This window comes from Sorghum bicolor, chromosome 6, assembly GCF_000003195.3.
Source record: "Sorghum bicolor cultivar BTx623 chromosome 6, Sorghum_bicolor_NCBIv3, whole genome shotgun sequence".
NCBI lineage: Eukaryota > Viridiplantae > Streptophyta > Magnoliopsida > Poales > Poaceae > Sorghum > Sorghum bicolor.
The window spans coordinates 56,154,537-56,166,941 of record NC_012875.2 but is presented as its reverse complement, the minus strand read 5'-3'; the positions used below and the strand labels follow the sequence as shown (position 1 = coordinate 56,166,941).

Genomic DNA, 12,405 nt, shown 5'->3' with positions numbered 1-12,405 from the left:
AGTGACGCCATCAATTGAGGCAGTGCAGACCCCGAGCTTCCGCCAGACTGTCCGATCTCACTGGCCGCTTAATCTCAGCCGTCCGCTGGTAAGCCAAAGGCCACAAGAGATCTCCTTCCGTTCCCCTCCTCTCCGTGGCCTGCATATCTCCGGCTCGCCGTCGGCGTCGCCTCCTCTCCTCCTCCTCCTCCTCCTTCGCCCGCTAGAGGCTCCCGTAGAGACCTCACCGGTGGGTTTGCTGAAGTGACGTCGTCCGGGGTGGAACTGGTTGTGGCTTTCATTTCGGGTTCGAGCAGCCTTGGCCTCCGCGCCGGCAGTCACGGAGGTAAGTCCAGCGGAGTGAAGATCCACCTCGAATTCAATCGGTTTCTCGGATTGGAGACCTGTGATTTCGATTCAGCCGGTTCTTTTTTCACCGATTCGTTTTGTGTTGGAGATTTGTGGATAAGTGGTGTGGTGATCGATGTTTCGTTGCAGTCGTGCAGTTGAGTTGAGATGGCGAACATTCCCCCCTCCTTCGCCGGGGTCTCGCCGCCGTCCCCCTCTCCGATGGCTGGAAGCAGCGGTGGCCTGGCCCCGGGCCAGGCGGCCAAGGATAAGAAGATGGCGTCGGCGGAGCAGCTGGTCCTGGAGCTCTGCGACCCTGAACTGCGCGAGAACGCGCTGCTTGAGCTCTCCAAGGTTGCCTCCACAGCTGTTGTAGCTCCCGCTCGTGGGGGATGATTTTCGCATAGTGATCTCTACGTTAGCAGTTGGATTTGTGTGTGAATTATCTCTTGTTGATTGTTGATGGAATTTTGTGCAATTCGATTTGTGTGATTTGTGCTTGTGAATTACGGTTGCGCAGGGTTGTGTCATCCTCAGCTGCAGGCCTTCGACTTGGCAAAACCTTTTCGGACACTGCCAAATATCACTTGGAATCCGACATGCTCACGCTGTCTGAATCGGCAAAAGGTTTTTAGAACATGGGTGTTCAGGGAACTGTCATGCCTAGTGTTACTCCATCACGGGTGCGGGTGGAGTCATACTCAGGTGCAGGTGTCTGACTTGCAAAACACTTTAGGACATTGCCAAGTTCACCCATAATCGAAAATGGGTATGGCTGTCCAAATCGGACGATGTTTTCAGGAAATAGGTGTCCGAGTAACTGCCGCCCTTAGCGTTACTCCGTTGCAAGTGTAGGGTAGAGCCATACTCATATCCAGATGTCCGACTTGGCAAAACATTTGACATTGCCAAATATCTGTCCGTATCTGACACGTGTATGGCTGTCTGAATCGGACAAGATTTTCAGGACATGGATGTCCGAGTAACTGCTGCACTTAGTGTTACTCCGTTACGGATGTCGGTGGAGTCAAACTCAGGTGCCAGTGGACTTGCCAGATTCCACTTGTTATCCAACACGTGTACAGCTGCCCAACTTGGGGAAGCTTTTAAGACATTATGTGGCCCTCGTGACATTATCCAGTTTTGTCGGCCTAGTTACGTTTGTGTTGTTTTGTAGCCCTAAATACGTTATGCTGTTTTGTCGCCCTAGATACGTTATGCTATTTTGTCGTATTCGATTATCCTAGTTTATTAGTGATTTGGTGTAAGAATTATTCCATGCATTGATTATTTTCTGATTGCTTTTCTTGATTGAAAGGCCTCAATTTTAGCTGTATGTCTTGAATTTTATCATGGTCTCAGCTTGTAAGCAGTATCTTGGGCAGCAGTCATTCGAGATTTCCATTATGGGGCACATTTATTTATTTTTTGAATGACCTTGCTTTGATTAGCTTATCCGTACTTCCGTAAACCTTATGTTGCCACTGCAAAATTAGTAGCTTAGTTGTTAGACTATGAATGGATGCCCAGATAAGTGGCTTCAAATTTGGGGTACCATTTTTGTTCTTAAAACTGAAATTAAATGATTGTATATTTGTACATTCAGTCGTTAACATGAAATAGCATTTTGCAAGGTAGAACTACTTGATATTCAAATGTATCCATTTTTCAGAAAAGGGAGATTTTTCAAGATCTTGCCCCGCTGCTTTGGCACTCGTTTGGCACAATTGCTGCACTACTCCAGGTATGCATAGTTCATGGACTTTCAATAGATATGATTTTAATACTTGTAATGACAAAGGACTGGTAGCTAGGTTTGAGGATACTTTACACTTTTTGTTGTGTCCCTGTGATGAATCTGTTATTGTGCTAAGTCATTTTTTGTCTTAATAGAAATCAGCATGGCATTGGTGGCCATAAATAGTGCAACTTATTTCTGGTTTAACCCAGTCTTTTTAATTTGTTATGCTTGGTGACCTGGAAATGTATGCAGGAGATTATTTCTATTTACCCGTCACTCTCACCCCCTACGCTGTCACCTGGAGCATCAAACCGAGTTTGCAATGCTCTTGCACTTCTGCAGGTGCGCTTTTTTCAACTAACAGGATCATAGCTCAATGTTTTAGCTTCTGGTTGTTGCTACTGCAAGGGTACACATTTAGGTTTATGGCATACCTTTGTGTTTAACTTTTTTTATCGATTTCATTAACTATTGCAGTGTGTTGCATCGCACCCTGAGACCAGGATCCTTTTCTTAAATGGTAACAAGCCATGTCCTTGCATATTATTGTTTAAATGCACGGAAATGGTGTATTATTAAACCTACATCCTGCCTCCCTTCCTCATTGTCTCAATTATGTATATGGATAACTGCTCTTGACAAAATTTAAATTCTTTTCAGCTCATATTCCACTGTACCTGTACCCATTCCTCAACACTACCAGCAAAACGAGACCTTTTGAGTACCTAAGGCTTACTAGCTTGGGGGTCATCGGTGCTCTTGTCAAGGTAATTTTTCATTATTTGAGTACCTAGGTGCATGCTATGTGATAAACAGATATGTTAAGTTTTCAATACAATTATCAGCGATGATTCATGCAGTTCTCTTGTGCTTCTATGTAATTAGCACAATACGATGCACTTACCACTTAGTGTATTTGCCTTCAGTTTAGTTAAATAATGAAATTGGTCATGGAGAATCTGAACATAGCATGATAGCTACATCATTATCTGAGACAAATCACAAGACAAAATAGCAGATTTGTTATTTGTTGCATTGAGATGTTCTTTTATTGTCAATTTATCATGCAGCAGTAACAACATATATGCTACCTTTTGGGCCGTTCCCTTCATTTTGTTCAAAAATACATATAATAATGATATAATCAGTGCTTACTTGCTTAGGAGTGTGGGTGTGTGTTGTAAAGGCTCTTGCCCCTTTTTCTTCTTAATACAAAGATACACAGCTCTGTGTGTTCGAGAAAAAAAAGTACTTGCTCTATACCATTTCTGTAAATAAAATTTTTCTCTTTTTATTTTGGTAATAATGCAGGTTGATGATACTGAAGTCATCAGTTTTTTGCTGCAAACTGAAATAATTCCTCTGTGCTTGCGAACCATGGAGATGGGTAGTGAGCTATCCAAAACTGTATGTAGCTAGCCATCTATTCTCTTTCAAATATCAGCATTTATCTCTTCTGCTTAATACTGGCAAATGTGTAATAGGGTTTTTAGTATGTATTTTGTCATCTGAAGTTTATCTACTACTTTGCTACCATCAGTTATCTCTAGGATATTCTTGGCCTGTACCAGCTTTCTCTATGATGAGCCTAACTTTGTACAATTAGTAAGTCTAAAAGGTGACTCATACAAGGAGCCTAAAAAACTGTTTGGCCATTCAGCGACTGTCCTAGACTTTTATCACTAGAACATACCATTGGTGTTGAATTTTAAGGCTGCTAGATTTCTCATGGACCACACAAGCTCTTGTTCACCTACATTTGTAGCCCTCAATCACTAACTTAGCTAAATATGCATATGTGAGTGGCTAGCAATAGGTCCTTGGTGTCTTGGGTTATTTATTCTCTTTTTGTTGTGTTTGAATGTTTTCCTGTACATTTGCATAACATCTTACAGATCAATATCTAAATTAAGATCAGATGTGAATTGTCAAATTTTCATAGTATCACGTATTGAAACATAGATCACATCAAGTTTCACTTTTTCATGTCCATGTGTATCAGTGGGGGCTCTTTATGTACTTTGTCAAGAACCAACAACCTTCAACCACACATGCTTGTTTGGGACTGAAATGGTTTGTTGTTTATGCAGGTGGCAACTTTCATTGTCCAAAAGATTCTTCTAGATGATGTTGGGCTGCGCTACATTTGTGCCACTGCTGAGCGCTTCTTTGCTGTAGGCAGTGTTTTAGCAAACATGGTTGTTTCACTTGCTGATCAGCCCTCCACAAGGCTGCTGAAGCACATCATTCGCTGTTACCTCAGGCTGTCAGATAACCCTAGGTCTGTGCTATCATTCGCATTCTGCGAAGTTATTTTACACATGTGCCCCCAACAATATATGCAATCTGTTTAACTTTCCCTTTCTACACAGGGCCTGTGCTGCATTGCAGAGCTGCCTTCCAGACATGCTCAAAGATGGGACATTCAATAACTGTCTTAGGGTGAGCCACACTCTTACATCAGCTCTCAGCAATTCAATATTGCAATCATCCTTAACAAATGCCTGCAAAATTAAATGTTTTGTACTAAATATACCAACTTACTGTGACAGGATGATCCAGCGACAAGGCGCTGGCTCCAACAGCTCCTGCACAATGTGACAGGCGGAGGCATGGGAGGAGGTCCTCAACCAGGCATGGATCCCATGAACATGGGAATATGATATGCGGTCTAGACGTTGCAATTCACGTCAATAACACAGCACCTCTCAGTGAATTGCAACTAGAGAAGATCTGGCCACTGTCCAGAAGAAACTTAGTATGGTCTGACTTTCTGCCGGGGTAAAAATAGGAATGTTGTGTGGTATTGTCATAAGCAGTTAAAGCTGATGTGCGCCTGTCATGTAATGCTGTAGAAACAAGCTCAGCAAGCTGCTGCTTTTGTGTTCTTGCACCGGAGCTCTTGTGCGTTGACCCTTCTAAACCTGAGAACAAAGGAGGAAGAACCTGTCCCGTGAAGCTTTCTCGCTGTGCCGATCGGTCGTGATATTGAATTTCTTTTGGATGATGCCGTCGGAAAGCATACCGAAAAGAAGAGTACGGCGTGTGCTATATTTCTCAGCGAGCATAGTGGGTTTACCCAGTTTATGGGTTGCTTTTGTCTTTTCTAGTGGCGTCCTGTATCAAAGCAGACGATTCTTAATTTGTTCAGATGACAATTAACTAATCGAGTAGTTAATTTTTGTTTCCTAGGGCAGGGTACCGAGCAATTAATTACTCGCTCCAGTAATATATTCGTATCCTATTGAAGGGGCATGTTTGGGATGCATGAAGTGAAATAGTCAGGAACTGAATCTGTTCAGTAAAATCCTTCGATATCATTACCCTTTTCTTCATTTTGCATCGAAACTTCCAAGTTTTCCTAGTAATCCTCGTAGCTGGATTTCAAATTTTCAGCTTGAAACATAAAAAGTTGAGGTTCAAAAAGAGTATCTTTTAGAAGCCCTACCAAATAGGACAAAAAAAAAATGTTTCTCTCTCTCTCTCTCTCAAGCCACCAAGGAGCTACAGCTCTCTTTGAACTAAAAGCTGGAGTAAAAAAATAGCTTCTATCACCTCCTCTTAAAAATACTCTCTGAAGTCATTTTATCAAATGTTTTTTACAAAGGGCTTCTGTTTCACTAAAAAGACTAATCCACTAGAAGAGCTCGCTTTAAAAGGACCGGTGCCCTGCAAAACTGATCCTACAAATAAAAGATGTGAGCTCTTAACTTGAATATAAATGTCCTTCGGAGTAGGCTAAGTTCATCTCATGTTCCATGAACTTAAATAACACAATTTTAGTTGAATCTGGACAGATACTCAAGTAAATGATCTACCATCTTCCCACTCATACTCCCATGAACTTAAATAACACAATTCTCGTTGAATCTGGACCGATACTCCAGTCAATGATCTATCATCTTCCCACTCGTATACACAGAAGTTAGCATTGATTACTACCGATACTCGCCAAAAGGAATAGAATAGAGCTGATAAAACTCTCAATGCAGGCAGCTCGGTCTATGCTTATAAGGGCCTGTTTAGATTGGGAACGAAAATTTTTTGGGTGTCATATCGGATGTGTCGGAAGGATGTCGGGAGGGGTTTTTAGAAACTAATAAAAAAACAAATTACATAGCTCGTCAGAAAATTACAAGACAAATTTATTAAGCATAATTAATCTGTCATTAGCATATATGGGTTACTGTAGCACTTAAGGCTAATCATGGAGTAACTAGGCTTAAAAGATTCGTCTCGCGATTCTTAACTAAACTGTGTAATTAGTTTATTTTTTTATCTACATTTAATGTTCCATGCATGGAGTAACTAGGTTTTTTTAACTAAACCGTCTCGTTCGGTTCGCTGAAATTTAGCTTATGCTGATGTTTATATTAAAATTCTGTGAGAAAAAAAGTGAGAAAAAACTACCGTTCAAAAAGTGAAAGCACTGTTTGCCGTGGATGTAGCAAGGAGAGATATTTTTTCCTTCTTTTTTTTTTACAACAGTAGCAAGGAGAGGTTGACCCCAAGAAATAAACCTAAGTACTTATAAGCATAGACCGAGCTGCCTGCATTGAGAGTTTTATCAGCTTGGTATCTTTGATTTATTCTTCTTCTAGTATCTCCTAAAGAGTCTCACTGTTATCATGACCCTTATCAACAATACGGCCCTTTTTAGCATGTTTATTATCCTCTTTCTTGATCGTCTTTCCCATCTTTTCTCTACTTCTCATACGAAATCTGCTGAAGGATCCTGGAGGGATTGAAACAGCTTGTGCTAAGAATGGAATATATGGAAAAGAAGGAAGAAAAACTAGACACACCATGTCGGACCAGTGACTCACAACAACTCACAATCTTTCCTCCCACAGGCTTCGCTGCAGCTTTCAGAGCCACTCAAATCCCCTTCCCCTTCTCTACACACACGAACGCAAGCTCCCAAGAACGCATCCACCATTGGATTTGGAAGCTTCTCCATGGGACACCGAGCCTCGTAGACGAAGCAGAGGAGACCAGAGAAATCGAAGAGCAAGGAAGCAAGAAGCAGGGAGCCATGGCGTTCCTCCTTCCCAAGCTCACAACGCCGTCAGGCCCGTCATGCAAGTTGCCCCCGAGTCCCCTCCTCAAGCCCCAGCTAGCCCAGCCGGGCCACAGCGGCGGCAAGATCCAAGGCTCCGTCTCCGGCGCTGGCGCTGCGCAGGTCGCGGCCCCGGGCCACCTCAGTCTCCTTCTCCTACTCAGCGCCCCGCAGCAGGCAGCGGACCCAGCGTCCAAGTCCACGGCGACCAAGAACCGGGGCAAGGGCGGCGGGGATCCGCAAAGGTCGGATTTTTACCTCAACCTCGGGACGGCGGTGCGCACGCTGCGGGACGACCTGCCCGACGTCTTCGACCGGGAACCCAACTACGATATCTACCGGTGGGTAAAAAGAGCCATTTTCCCTTTTGTGTTGCTATATTTTAGTTAATTTTGGGTTAAGCCTTTGAGAATCGATAGCGATTGTTGTCTGAATTGGATTTGATAGTTTGCTAGTTGCTGATCATGGAAAAGTTTCCGTGCTGCTAATTCTAGTTTGTTACTTCGGGGGATTAAGGTCAAACATAGAAATTGAGCAGGTAATGGTCACTCGGTGCTTACACAACCCTACATAAATACAGGAGTAGTGTTCAACATGAAACATAATGGCGATTGTTTGGTGATGCAAGTCATGATTCTAGAAATGAAGTATACTGATTATTTGTTTATTTCACCTAGCCTTCTAGTAGAACGGATAATTTGTCATCTATGCAATATTGAGAACCAAGAAACAATAGATGAGCAACAAGTTTACTGCTTGGTTCTAAGACTAGGCTGTTAGAGGGCAATGAGATGCAACAGTCATCATTTTTTTTCCATGACTGTCCATCAAGGCATGCTTTTCATTAAGAGTAAAGAAGTTTTACAAGTGCTGTTAAGCCATAGCTTACTGCCCATAGCTGAACAGACACCAACCTAACACCGAAAATAATTACAGATTGTATGGCACACTATTTTGTGACAACAAATTAAGCACATGGTGGCGATCTAGTCTTAGGATTGAGAGCCATTAGGGTGCCAGGACCTCCCTTTTTGTTTTTGGCTGTGTCCTTTTTTGCAGAGGTCAAAGTGTGTATATAATTGGAATTGTATCAACTCTATCTAATGATCTTGAATTAATAAAATATACAAGTCATCATCAACAGTTATGCTATTAATTATTTCTGATAAGAACACTAGGCCTGAATTTTGCAATCTCTTGCAAACTTATTCTTTGTAGGCATGCTTCTACACAAATGTAAAGATGGGAACTGAAAATAAGTTTATTTTTACATCTATTGCAGTGAAGACATCACATTTGTCGACCCACTAAACACTTTTCATGGGATTGACAACTACAAGACTATCTTCTGGGCACTTAGATTCCATGGGCGCCTACTATTCAGAGAAATTGGGCTTGATGTATCACGCATTTGGCAACTGACAGAGACTTCAATAGTTGTCCGGTGGGAGCTGTGGGGCACTCCACGTGTCCCATGGGAATCATATGGCTGCTTCAGTGGGACGTCGAGATACAAGGTTGACAGGAATGGGAAAATTTACGAGCACAAAGTCGACAACTTGGCATTGGACTTCCCACGATCAGTAGCGAAAGTGGGCAGCATTGCTGACATGGTAGTCGCCACACCAAGCCCCAATTTAACGTTTTGGAATGTGGTTGGGCCAGGTGATGGTTGCTCATGGACAAAGCTTTATGAAGCCGTGGTGGAAGCTGTGGAACGGGAAGAACATGGTTCCACTGGCATTGGCGTTGGAGGTCTACCTGTACCCTGCAGCTTTGGCTGCGGCTGTGGCAGCAGTTTTTGAACTGCAGACTACTGTAGCTTGAACTGCTGCAGCCGCAGCTACAGCTGCAACCAGCTCAAACGAGCAGCCAGCTCAAGCGAATAGGCCATCACTTGTTCATAGGATGGAATGAGCTCCAGAACTAGTTGCTTGGTAGTTCCTAGGGGAAATGTATAGAATATATATGGGCACATGAATCACGATTCTACTAATATCTCTTTGTATATTGTAGCTATAGGGCAGTTAATTTAGATAAAACACATACTAGATGGCTATATTTTGATTGCCCTTGTGGCATTGTCTCATACTGGGCACTTTCACTGCTTTCTTATGCGATACATGGATTTTGACTCTGATTTGTCCAATATTAGACAGTTTAGGATGTAGAGGAAAATCGAACAACATCAGTAGTTGAGGGAGGTCAAAATAAGACTTTCCCTCACTAAATGTGCTGTGTTTGGTTTGGCCGGAACATAAGTGGGATTTTTCTATCCTCATTAGTAGAGTCAACTAAGTCATATGGCCTATTTGAATAAATCATATTGTTGTTCCTCACAAGTGCAAAAGAACATATTTGACAAAGCTTTTAGAGCAGTTTCTGGGCTAAATATAATAAAAGCTATGCCAAACATTTTTGACACAGAAACTTTTTATGTTGATCTCATAAATTATTCTCTAAAATGAATTAGGAGGCTGGAGCTAAAAACATCTTCTCCTGATTCTAGAGAGTCATAGATAATCATTTTCCAGTGCAGAATCACTTTTTACATAGAATCAGGAGCTAGATAAGCTCTACCAAACAGAACTATAGCACTAAATACTTAGTCACAGCGAAGCTACAATAAACTCCGTGCACATGAAACGGTCTCAAAAACATTTTAGTAGTTTGTGGCTCCTTCTAGTCATATATGCGCTTAGAGGCAGCTCATTGGCTGTCACTTCAAAATTATACTTGCACACTCAAATCATGCCTGCACAAAACACATGGATTTGAAGTCAAACAACAATGGTAGCCAACATTGCAATAACGGCCAGCAATATTATACCAACAGAGGAGCAACTCTTTATACTCTCAATGGCCCTACACTCTTTAAGTCACAGTCACATTCATGAGAATGCATCATGAGTGCTATCTCAAAAGCTTGAGACAGTACCAAAATTGCAGAGACGTTCTACCTAGCATCAAGGGTGTTCAAAACCCAAAGCCAATAAATTGTTTTTGCCTAGATTCATATTCTTTGTATATGTTTACAGTATTCATTTTGTAAATATATTTTCCCATTTTTTTTTGTTTAAGCTTTTTGCCACTTTAATTTCTCCATCTCTCGCATGGCATCTCTCGTGGGCCGTGGCACACAACTGACACAACGCAACAGCGGCAACGAGGCTCGCCTCCCCGTAGGCCGTGCATGGAATTGCTGTATGCAGACGGCTCATCATGGACTTTAGCGCCACAATCTCAGTCTAAATGGGCTGAAGATGGTCCAAAATGGTCATGGAAGCCCTATGAACGAAGGCCCACTACTACTCTTCACCACCAAGTCCAATCCCCTGCGTGTTGCCCTCTCCCGCCGGCGTTCGCAATCTGCGCCATTCTTTCATCACCACGCCACGAGCTGCCGTCCCGTCCGAGTCCGACCTGAGTCCGATGAGAGTCTGTTAGGATGCTTCCTTTTCCTCGCCTTCGTTTTTGAACAGTTCGATTCCGAGACGGATTTCCTTATCTTCTGAATCGGTTATATAAACAGCTGTGTGACAGAAGAAGAGGAGATCGAGCTGAGAGAGGAGGGCGGGGATTGAGGCCGACGGCGACGGGTGAGCAAACGAAGAACATGTCTAAGCGGCGGCGCGTAGAGTCGTCCCATGGCGACGACGACCACGAACCTGAGACTGAGAGGCTAGTAGGAGCAGGGAATCGGCCTTCGAAAAGGCCTTGCTTGGGTCGCTGCTCTGCCTACCTGTCTGAACCTGCCATGTCGGCAATGCACCAGCATCTGTACGTGGTGGTGGACGACTGGGAGAGAGGCTACAGCGTCCACAAGTTCGACGAGCACGACTTCGGCCCGGACCCGAACAACGCCGTCGTCGGCATGGACGCCGGTGCCCGCCCGTTCGTCCGCATGGAGGCGCTGCACCCGCACTCGTGGTCCTTCGCCGCGCACGGGCGCAAGATCTTGGCGATGCAGCCACCGGAGTACAGCCCCGGCATCCCCGTGTTCGACACCGAGACGATGGGGATGGCGGTGTGGCCCCACCCGGAGAGCTCTCTACACGGTGACTTCGGAAGCCGGCCCCTGTACATCTCCGCCGGCGGCAGGCTCCTGGCGTTCGTCTACCCTTTCGTCGAGATGGTCGGCCCCGAGCTGCCGCGGCCAACCGACGGCGACGGGTCGTCGTGGTCGTGGGCCAGCATCGAGCCGCCGCCGCCGTTCGTGTCCAGCGTCGTCAGCGGCTACGCGGTGCACCCGGACGGGCGCACCGTGTTCGTGTCCGTCGAGAACTGGAGGCCCGACATCCCCGGCAGGATCTGCCGGCACCACCTCGACTGCCGGCGGAGCACCTTCAGCTTCGACATGGAGCGCCACGAGTGGACCCCACGTCGGCGAGTGGCTCCTGCCGTTCAAAGGCCAGGCGCACTACGACCGCGAGCTGGACGCCTGGGTCGGGCTCTGCCTCTACAAGCAAGGGGCCGGGCGCGTCTGCTGCTGCGACGTCCCGGCCGTCGTCCCGCCCCGCGACGGCGCCAGTGGCGGTGGCGGTGGCGGCGGGGAGACCACCATCACCATGCCCGCCTGGAAGCTCGGCAGGGACGTGTTGTTCGAAAAGGACAGCGACCAACATCTGGGCGCCACGCTCGTGTACATGGGCGACAGCAGATTCTGCATGGTCGAGAGGCGGATGCCCCCGGACTGCGACGAGGGGTACGCGCGCACCCGCGTGCTCAAGATGACCGGCTTCTTCCTCAAGTACGACAAGGAGGGAGAGCTGCGTGTCGCCACCACCAGACATCGCGCTTACGCATCATTCTCGTATGAGGTGGCGCATCAACTTATTGACCGTACACAAAACCCCGTGGCATTCTGGATATAGCTAGGTCCGTCTGTGCACAAGTTTAGTCTTCATTAATTCGTTCCATCCATTTTTTGTAACAAAAATGTGACAAATATCTGCAAAATATCCTATGCCCTGTTCGGAAGGCACCATATGCTTTTCACATGTATAATTAATTATGTTACACTTAATTATATTGTCTTGTGCACAAGAAAACCTCTCAAGCTGTTTGCGTAGTCAGGAAACAGCTACACACTATTTGAACACAAAGTTTATGCATTTAGCAAAAGAGAGATGCTTAGGAGTCTGCCTAGTTTCTCAAGCGGTGGTGGTACAATGTCGGGCTTCGTGGTCATGTTGTTCTTCGCAGTCTCTGCTTCTCGCATGCTTCCTCACATATGGATGCATGATGCAAATTTGTACAATAAAAAGGATCATGCTAT

General features: G+C 44.9%; 2 protein-coding genes and 1 long non-coding RNA gene across 4 annotated transcripts; 2 read left to right on the top strand and 1 right to left on the bottom strand.

Moving 5' to 3' along the window:
* LOC8072335 (CCR4-NOT transcription complex subunit 9) lies at positions 47-5,255 on the top strand. Of its 2 annotated transcripts, none has more exons than XM_021463910.1 (10): positions 47-325; positions 486-681; positions 2,000-2,071; positions 2,321-2,410; positions 2,546-2,588; positions 2,729-2,835; positions 3,380-3,475; positions 4,159-4,349; positions 4,441-4,510; positions 4,621-5,255. In XM_021463910.1, exons 2-10 carry the CDS (start codon positions 496-498, stop codon positions 4,729-4,731), a joined length of 966 nt encoding a protein of 321 aa, XP_021319585.1. In that variant the 5' UTR covers positions 47-325; positions 486-495; the 3' UTR covers positions 4,732-5,255. The 2 variants fall into 2 exon arrangements, with proteins under 2 accessions (XP_021319585.1, XP_002448518.1); XM_002448473.2 differs by having other exon boundaries at positions 50-325; positions 478-681.
* On the top strand, positions 6,835-9,264 carry LOC8072334. Its single transcript, XM_002448472.2, has 2 exons — positions 6,835-7,468; positions 8,410-9,264. Exons 1-2 carry the CDS (start codon positions 6,843-6,845, stop codon positions 8,930-8,932), a joined length of 1,149 nt encoding a protein of 382 aa, XP_002448517.2. The 5' UTR covers positions 6,835-6,842; the 3' UTR covers positions 8,933-9,264.
* Positions 9,628-11,700, bottom strand: LOC110436339. Its single transcript, XR_002454216.1, has 2 exons — positions 10,870-11,700; positions 9,628-9,882 (listed from the first exon to the last, which is right to left on the bottom strand). It is a non-coding gene; the product is annotated as an uncharacterized LOC110436339 (long non-coding RNA).

Excerpts from the sequence above, each read along its gene's own strand:
- LOC8072334 (XM_002448472.2), top strand. The coding sequence starts at position 6,843 with ATGGAAAAGAAGGAAGAAAAACTAGACACACCATGTCGGACCAGTGAC. Across the intron at positions 7,469-8,409 it reads CCCAACTACGATATCTACCG|TGAAGACATCACATTTGTCG; the intron begins GTGGGTAAAAAG and ends CATCTATTGCAG.
- LOC8072335 (XM_021463910.1), top strand. The coding sequence starts at position 496 with ATGGCGAACATTCCCCCCTCCTTCGCCGGGGTCTCGCCGCCGTCCCCC. Across the intron at positions 2,589-2,728 it reads CAGGATCCTTTTCTTAAATG|CTCATATTCCACTGTACCTG; the intron begins GTAACAAGCCAT and ends AATTCTTTTCAG. Across the intron at positions 3,476-4,158 it reads GTAGTGAGCTATCCAAAACT|GTGGCAACTTTCATTGTCCA; the intron begins GTATGTAGCTAG and ends TTGTTTATGCAG.